The 12337-nt window shown below is 47.0% G+C and overlaps 1 protein-coding gene across 1 annotated transcript; it reads right to left on the bottom strand.

Moving 5' to 3' along the window:
- Positions 1 to 541: 541 nt before the first annotated feature.
- C26H2orf74 (chromosome 26 C2orf74 homolog) lies at positions 542 to 2513 on the bottom strand. The gene is made up of 4 exons (XM_010597242.3): positions 2419 to 2513; positions 2072 to 2185; positions 1798 to 1975; positions 542 to 700 (listed from the first exon to the last, which is right to left on the bottom strand). Exons 1-4 carry the CDS (start codon positions 2511 to 2513, stop codon positions 542 to 544), a joined length of 546 nt encoding a protein of 181 aa, XP_010595544.3.
- Between the last annotated feature and the right edge of the window lie 9824 nt (positions 2514 to 12337).

Raw genomic sequence — 12337 nt, 5'->3', positions numbered from 1 at the left:
CAGGGAAACTAGAGGACTGGAAACAGAACAACCAGAATGCACTTAATGAGAACGTTGACACACTGTGAAAAGTGTAACTAATGTCACTGAACAACTTGTAGAAATTGTCAAATGGGAATCTAGTTTGCTATGTTAACTTTCACTAAAAACACAATAAAATATTATTTTAAAAAAGGGAACACACACTGTTTCAGAAGTCCCTCCTTGAATATGATTTACCTAGCAGACACCCGCACAAACACAAATAACTTTATTCACACATTAGAACAGTGTTTGAGTAGACACAGCTTTAAGGACACTTAATACAATCAATTTGTTGAACTTAGATTTGAGTTTTAAAAAAAACTGTATTCAAGCTCTTAGTTATTATAAATACAGAATTTTGCACATAGCCCACTTTTTGCACAAAGGTAAAAATACTATATCTGTACTGGCTTCATTTCCCATTATTTATCTGTTTCACAACATGATTTTGTACCCCTAATCATTTCACTGTTGGTCCATGGTTACATTGCTTTTACTCTCAGCCTTTTTTTGAGCTTCATTTTCTTTCTTTATGCTCTCGAGCATAGCTTTGAGGTGTAGGGTATTCCTTTCCGAGATCCACAACAATTACCTCCCTCGAAAAAGTCACTCCTTTCAAAGGTCTTTTTTGGTTTTCAGCACCTGCAGGAATTTCAGTTTTTGTCAAATCGTCACCCTGCAAGAGAATGAGACAAACAACATAAATGGTCAATACCGAAGGCAGGAAGCCCTGATTTTAAAAACATAACTTATCTGCACATTGTCAGTAAGAAACAGAAAAAGTATCTCTAACTGATATAGGAAAGCAGTGATAATCAATCAAATCATATTTTTATATTTCTGTGGTTGAAAAATGGCTGCAACAATGGGATCAAACATAGCAACGATGGTGAGGCTGGCGCAGGGCCGGGCAACGTTTTTTGTGTTGTATATGTGTAAGGTTGCCGTGGAGGAGCCAGCTGGACAGCACCTGGCAACAACACCACTGCTGTAAAACGCACATTGACGTATGCAACATTGGATGACACGGGCTATTCTCTATATGAAGTGGTCATTATATAGACGTGTTGGAAACGTCGGAGCCACCTGGACCATCCTTCTGTCAGACTGGGTGTGGGGCACGTGAGTTGTTCTTATTAGAGGCACTACCAGTGGGCTCAAGAACCTGTTGCCATCAAGCAGATTCCGATTCATAGTGACCCTACAGAATAGAGCAGAACCGCCCCACAGGGTTTCCAAGGAGTTGGTGGTGGATTCAAACTGCCGACATTTTGGTTAGCAGCCGAGCTCTTAACCACTGCGCCACCAGCCCTGCCAATGTCTGTGTGCTGTTGTAGAAGGGACCTGAACTGGAGCAGGGACATGGGGTCTGGTCTCAAGCTTGACCACAGGGGAGGTGTGACCCTGAGCAATCATCCTGTTTTCTCGTTTGTAACGAGAGTTGAATTCCTAGCTGACCTCTTCCAGCTCAAAGATAGTAAGATTCTGAATAAAGCAAAATGAAAGGGGAATTATGAAGAAAACACAAATGTAAGAATGAAGAATGAGCAAGTTTCGAGGCATAGCATATATACAAAAAATATATATATACCTGACTTAAAATCATGAGACAGGCTAAGAAGAAGGTTTTAAATCCTGTGGACCCTGGACTCGTTCCAGGTAAAAGCCTAAGTCACAGGCAACGCCATTCCTCATTATTATTCCCAGCAAAGCAATTCGCCGCCACCTTTCCAACCAAACACGGCTGCCCCTTGAGAGCAGAAAACCTGTCACCTCTTGGTCAGTTTCCCCAGCAATCTCAGGATCTTGCTTCTCTAGAGTTTTGTCCTCCTCTGCCTCCACGTCCTCCTTGTGGTCCAAGGGCACGTGCATCACTTCCTCACCCCGTCTCTGGACCAGAATGCCAGGCCGCACGGGTGCCTCCTCGCCCACCACTTGGATGAGGACAGTCCTGGAAAATAAATCAGTGGAGTTTTAAAAAACCCACGCACCCTCGTCACCGTTACCACAAAAATGTCCTTCTCCACGTCCTAAGAGGCGGACTTACTTTTCTGGGTGTCTTGGATTGTCCGTCACCACAGCTGCAGCCGGACAGTTTTCACCTCCGTTACCATCTGTACAAGGTGCTTTTTCTGTCTCTTCATCATCCTGGCTCTGGAAACTGAAACAAACAAACAAAATGCAGAAAAGACAGAATGGCCCTGGTGGTAAGGACTGACGAGGAAGCTTCACTTTTAAACAAGAAATTACCGTTTCTAAAACCCTGAAATGGAAAAAGCAGATAGCTACAGCATTATTACTTGTTCTGCTGTTTTAATTGTTTTGTGTTATTTCTAGATATATTTGCTAGTATGACTTGAAATCTGATCCCAGTTTCTCAGCATGGGTTTATACCATTTATACAAAAAAATGGCCAATAAAATTAAGATGAAAATGAGGCAAATTTGAAGAATGACGAAGAAAGTGATTGCTGTGGTCTCAAAGCTCATAAGGTTCGCCAGAAGACTCGTCCGCCCTCACAGTCACAGCTTGTCCAGATGCCCTTTTCCAGCTCCGTTTGAATGTATTTCTCTTGTTCTTTACGTTTTCTGCAAACAGAAGAATAAAAGGCCGTTTTCGTTGCTGCTTTTTGGGTCAGCTCAGTTTCATAGGAGCTGCCGTGCTGGTTGCGGTGGCGCTGACTCACACGGGCTAGCTCCTCTCCATACGTGTGGTGGGGCTGCGGTGACTGGAGGGGAGACTGAGCTGGGACGCGTTTGATCACTCAGCTCACCTCCCCTCACCCCCAAAACCATCAGAACCCCAGGAGAGAGGAACCCGAGCAGCTGGAGCCAACTGGGCTCCCCATTCTTCTCTCTTCAGTGACATCATAGAATCATGAACTCGGGGAGCTGGGGTCAGTTCACACGAGCGAGGCCCAGACTTTCACCTGGAGGAAGGAGAACCGCCCCCCGGGCTGCCGCCTGCACTGTCTTCTCTCCCAGAGGTCGGGGACGGAGGCCACACGGCACATGGCTGTTCTTTGGACAAGAATTTTCCTCTCTCTTCGAACACCGTCTTTCCTTTCTTAACCTGAGCCTGTTTCTCTTCCTGCTTCTTTCACAGACCGTGAAAAAAATCCCTCCTTAAGGAGCCCCAGTGGTGCAGTAGTTAAGTGATAATGGCTGCTAACCAAAAGGTCAGCAGTTCGATTCACCAGCCACTCCTTGGAAACCCTATGGGGCAGTTCTACTCTGTCACTACGATTGCTATGAGTCGGGATCAACCTGACAGCAGCAGGTTTAGTTTTTGGTTTTTTAGTCCTAAGGTCAGAGTTCCTGGGTAGGGTAGACAGTTAACATGCTCAGCTACTAACTGGGAACTGGCAGTTTCAGTCCATCTAGAAGCCCCTTGGAAGAAAGGCCTGGCGATCTGCTTTAAAAAGTCAGCCACTGAAAACCCTTTAGAGTACAGTTCTGCTCTGACACCCACGGGGTCACCAGAAGTTGGAGTCGACTCAACAGCGGCTGGTGAGTCCTGAGGTCAGTGATCAGCTTAGCCCCTTATGGTGTTCTCTCCGGACCCAATAGCCCCCATCCGTCTAAGCCTGCCTTGTCAGACCCACGTCCTGGACACAGAAAACCGGCTGCAGAGGAAGCAGGATGACAGAGTGAAGCCGAGCCCCGCCCCGACCTAACTTTAAATGGCAGTGAGCACATCCCCCCACCAGGAGAGGGAGGGTTTTCTGAACTGGGTGGTGTGGTGGCAGCGGGGAGCTAGGGTTTTCTGAGAAGATACAGAGGGTACGAGAGAGGGCGCGGCTGCTGGCAGCCACATCTGCAGAAGTCAGGTGAGCTCTGGGCCTCTCTGGGCTTCAGGGACCCTGGCTGTCCTCCAGAAGGCAGGAACTGTGCCTTCTTTATCTTCGGATGCTCCTGCAAGCAGACACACGCATTCCACAATGCTGAGTGTGTGTGTGTGTGCAGAGTGGAGTTCGCTGAAGGGCTCAGGCCAGCACCAGTGTCGCAGTGTTCACGATGTCTGAGAAGTCCCTGGGCAGCACAAATGCTTAAGCACTTGACTACTAACCAAAAGTTGTGCAGTTCAAACCCATCCGGATGTACCTCGGGAGAAAGTCCTGGTGGCCAGCTTCCCAGAGATCACAGCCCTTGAGAGCCCGACGGAGTTGGAATCGAGGCGAAGGCGTCTGGTTTGGCTTGGCGTGCTGGGCGTCAGAGTCACCAATGTGAACATGCCGTGGAGGTGGAATCGAGGCGAAGGCGTCTGGTTTGGCTTGGCGTGCTGGGCGTCAGAGTCACCAATGTGAACGTGCCGTGGAGGTGGAATCGAGGCGAAGGCGTCTGGTTTGGCTTGGCGTGCTGGGCGTCAGAGTCACCAATGTGAACGTGCCGTGGAGGTGGAATCGAGGCAAAGGCGTCTGGTTTGGCTTGGTGTGCTGGGCGTCAGAGTCACCAATGTGAACGTGCCGTGGAGGTGGAATCGAGGCGAAGGCGTCTGGTTTGGCTTGGTGTGCTGGGCGTCAGAGTCACCAATGTGAACGTACCGTCCGGTCCGGGCGTGCGGATGAAGATTCAGAGCCTGTCTCTCACTCTCCTTGCTCAGCATTGGTGCCAGACTCAGACTTCAAAAGCTGGAATCTGCTTCCGTCCCCCCTCTGCCTCACACCCTGCCACGGCTTCCTGCCCCCCAGGATCAAACCTAGACGCTTAGTTTGGCCCCTGGCCCTGTGATCTGATGCCTGCCCCTTCCCCAGTGCCCCGCCTCTGTTCTCAGTGCATACCTGCTTTCAGCCTTGCCTAGTGTCAGCCTCACAGCCTTCCACGGGGTCAGCCTCACGGCCTTTGCAGGTGCTGTACTAGGGGATCAGCCTCAGGGCCGTCACATGTGCTGTACCCACAGGGTCAGCCCCACAGCCTTCTACGTGCTGTACCCGCGCACCAAGCCTCATGGCCTTCCACGTGCTGTACCCTCGCAGGGAGGATCTTCTCCACCAGGAACATGCCTGTGCATCTCTCAGGACCAGCTCAGAGGCCACCTCCCCTGAAGCCCTGCACCCCTTCCCCTCTTAGCAGAGTTAGACAGGCTGACTTCGGAGGTCATCATTGCCTGGGGTCTGCAGAACCCCACCTTGACAGCTCTTCTTGCCAACTCCAGGCCTTTGCTGGTGGGCCAGGTCTCAGTACCTGCACATCCCTCAGGGAAATGGCCATCACAGCCATCTTCAACTTAAACGCAGGCTGACCCCACGCTGGCTGCCCTCCACACTGGCTGCCCCCCATGCTGGCTGCCCCCCAAGCTGGCTGCCCTCCTGAGTGGGCTATGGAGACCTCCAGGCTGTGCCTGGGAAGAGGGGCCCTAACCCCTAACTCCCAAAGCAGTCTGTTTGCCAGAATCCAGGGAAGAGGGGAGCTGTTGCCTGGCCCTCTTCCCTCAGCACTTGAGGACTTTCTCCCTCTGTCCAGTTTGGCTGAATTTCCCCTGCTGTCACAGCTCCGTCCTCTCCACATCGCGACTGAGCACAGGACTCTGCTGTGTCTGAGCCCACAAGGATTACCTCTTGAGAAAGTGTTTAGAATTTAGGGAAGCAGCAGTTTCTTCTGACCAAGTCTGGCTTCCAGACTTGAAGTGGACGCAGAAATCTCGTTTAGGAAATCAGAAGCTAGGCTTTGGCTCTTTTTGGTTTTCTGTTGGAACAGTCGTTATTCTCTCAGATGCAAATGCGTGCTTCTGACTGAAGGGGGAAAGGCCCTGTTCAAAAACGCACCAGAGAGAGTCATGTTGGCACACTTGGAAAAGATTACTGTTATGTTTGTTTTTGGCAGCTGTCACACCGATGGCCGACACGTATTTGAGGGGTGTCATGGATTGAATTATGTCCCCCCAGAAACGTGTGTATCACCTTGGTTAGGCCATGCTTCCCAGTATTGTGTGGTTGTCCTCCATTTTGTGATTGTAATTTTATGTTGAGAGGATTAAGGTGGGATTGTAACACCACCCTCACCTCCCTGATCCAAGATAACAAGATAAAAGGAAAGGGAAGCAAGCAGAGAGTTAGGGACCTCATACCACCAAGAAAGTACCAGAAGCAGAGTGCGTCCTTTGGACATAAGGCCCCTGCGCCTGAGAAGCTCCTCCAGGGGGAAGGAAGATTGAGGACAAGGACCTTCCTCCACAGCCAACAGAGTGAGAGAGCCTTTCCCTGCAGCCGACGCCCTGAATTTGGACTTGTAACCTACTAGACTGTGAGAAAATAGATTTCTCTTTGTTAAAGCCATCCACTGGTGGTATTTCTGTTATGGCAGCACCGGGTGACTAAAACAAGGGGGTTTGGGACATAACATTTATCCTGCTCAGCTTTTGAGTTACCGGGTCGGGCCCTTTTCTCTGTCTGAAGAGATGTGTTTAGACACTGATCCCTGCTTGTGGTTACTGACAAATGTGATTGGCATGACTCTTGTGGTCACCTCCTGCTGCTGAAAACAATGTCGATTGGGGCAGGGCCTCGTGACCCACTTCCAAAACATCAGCCACTGGAGCACAGTTCTATTTGGACACACATGGAGTCGCCATGAGTCAGAGTCGACTCAATAGCACGTGGCTTGGTATATCTTTTGTGACCTAATGGGATATAACCACCGTCATACTGCATATCTTCCTGAGCCCTTGATCTCTAAGCCAGGCTGCTTGCCCGGAACCCTCCAGCCTATCTACTAGGTCCTGAATTTACTTGTGGGACATCAGATAGGTTCCCTCCAGCCTCCAATGACAGATGAAGTGAAATAAGTACCTTTCCTCTCTCATCAAATTAGTGCCAGCCTTTTCCCTACTACAGCTAGCGGAGCTGCTTAGAGATTTTATGTCAGGTTTTAGAAAGCTAAATGGAAGTTGTCGAAAGCCATCAACCCTGAGCTGTGATAATTAACAGGGTACTTGGATCAAAATTGTTTTTTTCGTCTACATTAACAGCCAAAACCTGTCAGTTATTACGAGAGGAAGAAAGGAAAAAAATGATAGTAAAAACGATAGTAAACATTGAGATAAATGGCTAATACTTCATTTCAGTACAATTTCCACAGAAGAGAAAGGTCATGTTGAAAAGCCTTCCTTGTGACTCACACTTAACCTTTTCATGCAGAAGGCATTTAAACATCTCAGAAAGTCAATACACCTTGACAAGGTTTTCAGGCAATCCATTCATCACCTTGTTGTTCCTCACAGAACAAGTAACTCTGAGGTACAGAACGGGGAAGTGCTGCCTTTGGCTGGGGAGGTGACACCAAGACAGCCCTTCCCCAGTAAAGAAACGTGCATTAATTTTCAAATGCCACAATTCAGTAGAAGAGCCCGCAAATTCACTCCAAAAGATTTGGCAAATATATCTAAAACCTGTTCATCTGAGATTAGTCCAAAGGACTAATGGACCACAACTACCACAGCCTCCACCAGACTCAGCCCAGAAGAACTAGATGGTGCCTGGCTACCACCACCGACTGCTCTGACAAGGACCACAATAGAGGGTCCCGATCACGGCTGGAGAAAAACGTAGACCAAAATTCTAACTCACAAAAAAAGACCAGACTTACTGGTCTGACAGAGACTGGAGAAACCCTGAGAGGATTGCCCCTGGACACTCTTAACTCAGTACTGAAGTCACTCCTAAGGTTCACCCTTCATCCAAAGATTAGACAGGCCCATAAAATGAGACCAAATGGGCACACCACCTCAGGGGCAAGGACGAGAAGGCAGGAGGAGACAGGAAACTGGTAATGGGGAACCCAAGATTGAGTACCCAAGATCGTGTTGATATGTTGCGGGGTTGGCAACCAATGTCACAAAACAATATGTGTATTAATTGTTTAATGAGAAACTAATTTGCTCTGTAAACCATCCAAAGTACAGTAAAAAAAATAAAATAGTAAAATCTATTCATCTGGGAAAGGGGGCATAGTGGTTAAGTGCTACGGCTGCTAACCAAAGGGTCGGCAGTTTGAATCCCCCAGGCGCTCCTTGGAAGCTCCTTGGGGCAGTTCTACTCTGTCTTATAGGGTCGCTATGAGTCAGAATCGACAGGACGGCACTGGTTTTTTTTTTTTTATTCATCTGGGATTCAAATGTCTTTTAGCGAGAAAGTGTCAGAAATAGAAGAAACAATAGATTACATTATAAAAGGAGCCCTGGTGGTGCAAAGGTTAAGTACTCAGCTGCTAACCAAAAGGTTGGTGATTTGAACCCAGCAGTGGCTCCGCAGGATAAACACTTGGTGATCTGCTCCCATAAAGATTACAACCAAGAAAACCCTATGTGGCAGTTCTACTCTGTCACATGGGGTCATTATGAGTCAGAATTGACAGGAGGGCACCAAACAAGAGCGAAATACTATAAAAACCAAACCAAAACTAGTTGCGATCAAGTTGATTGCAACTCATGGTGACCTGGTGTGTGCAGAGTAGAGGGGCTCCGTGGGGTTTGGAAGGCCGTGACCTTTTGGAAGCAGATCGCCAGGTCTGTCTTCAGGGGCACCTCTGGGTGTGTTCCACCTCCAGGCTTTTGATTAGTAGTGGAACTACTAACCATTTTACTGCACCGGGGACGCTTATATTAACTCCTGTGCAGGCACACCTTGGACACATTGCGAGTTTGGTTCCAGACCACCAAAATAAAGTGAGTTCCATGAAGTTTTTGGTTTCCCAGTGCATATAAAAGTTACACTATACTGTAGTTTATTAAGTGTGTGCTAGCATTATGTCTAAAAAGACAACGCACATGCCTGAATTAAAAAATACTTTATTGCTAAAAAGTGCTAACCATCATCTGAGCCTTCAGCGAGTCGTAATCTTTTTGCTGGTGGAGGGTCTTACCTCCATGTTGATGGCTGCTGACTGATCAGGGTGGTGGTTGCTGAAGGTTGGGGTGGCTGTGGTGATTTCTTAAAATAAGATGACAAAGAAGTTTGTCACATCGATTGACTCTTCCTTTCATGAAAGATTTCTCTGTACCATGCGACGGTGTTTGATAGCCTTTTACCCACAGTAGAACTTCTTTCAGGCTTGGAGTCAATTCCTCTCAAACCCTGCTGCTGCTTTATCAACTGAGTTTATGTCATATTCTAAACCCTTTGTTGTCACTTCAACAATGTTCACAGCATCTTCACCAGGAGCAGATTTCAACTCAAGAAGCCACTTTCTTTGCTCATCCATAAGAAGTAACTCCTCGTCCATTAAAGTTGGGTGCCTTAAGACCGAAATTTATTCTCTCACAGCTCTGGAGGCTGGAAGTCCTTGATCAAGAAGATGCCAGCAGGGCCATGCTGTCTCTGAAGGCTCTAGGGAAGAAGCCTTCCTTGTCTCTTCTTAGCTTCTGGTGGTTCCTGGCAATCCTTGATGTTCCTTGGCTTGTGATGTCTCACTCCGATCTCTGCCTCCATCTTCACAGGGCCGTCTTCTCTGTGTTGCTTCGTAAAGGACACCAGTCATATTGAATTAGGGCCGCCCTACTCCAGTAGGACCTCATGCCAACTTTACTGCCAACTTACATGCCATCTTCAAAGACTTCTTCTCCAGCTCCCCCTCCTTTCCTCCCCTAATAAATCTCTTGCATATCTAATCCCTCTTTGCCTCTGCTTCCTGGAAGACCTGGACCAACGCCGGGGAGCACAAGCAAAGTAGGTTTAAGTTTAGCTCTGAACATCTAGATGGTGATGTCAAGTAAACAAATTTAACAAATTAAACAATTTAACAAATGAGCCTGATGCTCATGAGGGAGATCTAGGCTGAAAGTGTCAGTTTAGGAAGTTAGTTGGTGTTACGGAGGCAAAGGAGATCACCAGGGAGGGTGAGGATAAACGTGATGATGTTGTGTTGTTGTTAGGTGCCCTCGAGTCGGCACCCCGTGTACGACATAACGAAACACTACCCAATCCTGCGCCATCCTCACAATCATTGTTGCTATGCTTGAGCCCATTGTTGTAGCTACTGTGTCAATTCGTCTCTTTGAGGGTTCTCCTCTTTTTTGATGACCCTCTACCCTACCAAACACGATGTCTTTCTCCAGAGACTGGACCCTCCTGATAACATGACCAAAATATGTGAGATGAAGTCTTGCCATCCATGCTTCTAATGAGCACTCTGGCTGTACTTCTTCCAAGACAGATTTGTTCAGTCTTCTGGCAGTCCACGGTGTATTCAGTATTCTTCGTCAACACCCTAATTCAAAGGCATCAATTCTTCTTTAGTCTTCCTTAGTCATTGCCCAACTTCCACATGCATGTGAGGTGATTAAAAACACCATGGCTTGGGTCAGGCGCATCTTAGTCAAAGGGACATATTTGCTTTTCAACACTTTAAAGAGGTCTTTTGCAGCAGATTTGCCCAATGCAATATGTCGTTTGATTTCTTGACTGCTGCTTCCATGGGCATTGATTGTAGATCCAAGTAGAATGAAATTCTGGACAACTTCAATCTTTTCTCTGTTTATCATGATGTTGCTTATTAGTCCAGCTGTGAGGATTTTTGTTTTCTTTATGTTGAGGTGCAATCCATACTGAAAGCTGTGGTCTTTGATTTTCATCAGTAAGTGCTTCAAGCCCTCTTCACTTTCAGCAAGCAAGGTTGTGTCATCTGCATATCTCAGGTTGTTCATGAGTCTTCCTCCAATCCTGCTGCTCCATTCTTCATATAGTCCAGCTTCTCGGATTATTTGCTCAGCATACAGATTGAATAAGTATGGTGAAAAGATACAACCCTGAAGCACACCTGTCCTGATTTTAAACCGCACAATATTCCCTCGTTCTGTTTGAATGACTGCCTCTTGGTCTATGTACAGGTTCCTCATGAGCACAATTAAGTGCTCTGAAATTTCCATTCTTCACAACATTATTCATAATTTGTCATGATCCACATGGTCAAATGCCTTTGCATAGTCAATAAAACACGGGTAAACACCTTTCTGGTATTCTCTACTTCCAGACTAAGACAGACTAGGAAGAAGGACCTGGAAGTCTACTTCTGAAAAAATTGGCCAGTGAAAACCTTATGAATAGCAGTGGAACATTATCTAATACCATGCTGAAGATGAGACCTTCAGGGGTTAAGTGACAGACTCGAGACACTGCTAGTTGTCTCCCAATAACCATTCTTCTCTTCTTGCTTGGTAACAGAATTCCCAAATGTTAGCTGAGCCCATGATTGACTGGAATAAAGACTACACTTCCCAGCTTTCCCTGCTACCAGGAGTTGCCATGTGATATGTACTGGCCAGTAGGATCTAAGCAAGAGTATTAGGATGTGTCTTAAAGGTTGTGGGCGCACTTTTCTCTTGCCATTTCTTCTTCCTGCTGGTTGGAATGTGGATGTGTTGGCTGGAACTACAGCAGCCATTTTGGACCTTGATGTGTGGAAGCTATGTGTTAAGGATTGTTGATAGAAGTTGCCTAGGTCCCTAACAGTTGTGGATCTTCATTTGCCATGGACTGCCTATTTTTACATGAGAGGAAAATAAACTACTATCTTGTTTAATATTTTGTTATTGTTACTTTGTTACTAGCAGATGAATCTAATCCCAATAAAAGTAGGTGGTAACATAATCTTACAGACGATGAAGCACAGAATAGTTAAGGAATTTGCCTAAGGTCACTCAGCTAGTACATGGCAGTATCTGGGCACTGGGCTTCAGAGCCTGCCAGCATGGTCGGCCGTTGCTATGAGAGACACAACGTAGCACAATTTACTTCACTGGTGGTTTGAGAGACTCAAAATGTGGTCTCTCTGCCTGTGGTCTTCCTGTCCATTCTACCTTGTGCCCATCCTTCCTTCCACCCAACTCCTTCCCTGACTCTCTTGCTCTTCTGTGTTCTGGAATGACCTCGCCCAGCTCTACCTTCAAGACCCAGTTCTTCTCCTTTCATATTCCTTCAATGAATGTCTCCTCCCACTCCTGTGAATTGGTTTATTCAATAATTATTTATTAAGATCTGCTGCGTGATGACGCTGGCGATCCCACAATGTGCATAAATGGATGCTTGGTTATCCAGTTGTAAGCTGTTGGACTTACCTTTGTGGTCTTTACAGCACTGGCTTTCATTTTTTTGTTTTTGTTTTTACCATAATCTAACCATAACATGGGGGCATTGGTGGTTCAGTGGCAGAATTCTCACTCTCCATGCAGGAGACCTGGGTTCAATTCCTGTTCACGGCACCTCGAGTGCAGCCAGCACCCGTCTGTCAGCGGAGGTTTGTGTGTTGCCGTGACGGTGGACAGGTTTCAGCAGAGCTTCCAGACTAAGACAGACTAGGAAGAAAGGCCTGGCTACCTACTT

This window comes from Loxodonta africana, chromosome 26 (assembly GCF_030014295.1).
Source record: "Loxodonta africana isolate mLoxAfr1 chromosome 26, mLoxAfr1.hap2, whole genome shotgun sequence".
In the NCBI taxonomy this organism is placed as follows: domain Eukaryota; kingdom Metazoa; phylum Chordata; class Mammalia; order Proboscidea; family Elephantidae; genus Loxodonta; species Loxodonta africana.
The sequence above is the reverse complement of the archived record's forward strand: the minus strand, read 5'-3'. Positions and strand labels throughout refer to the sequence as shown.

What these genes read in the sequence shown, in the direction of transcription:
- C26H2orf74 (XM_010597242.3), bottom strand. Translation starts at nt 2,513, where the DNA reads ATGAGCTTTGAGACCACAGCAATCACTTTCTTCGTCATTCTTCAAATT. An exon ending in AATCCAAGACACCCAGAAAA is followed by an intron (nt 1,976 to 2,071) that starts GTAAGTCCGCCT and finishes TTTATTTTCCAG; the next exon opens with GACTGTCCTCATCCAAGTGG. An exon ending in CTGGGGAAACTGACCAAGAG is followed by an intron (nt 701 to 1,797) that starts GTGACAGGTTTT and finishes ATTCTCTTGCAG; the next exon opens with GGTGACGATTTGACAAAAAC.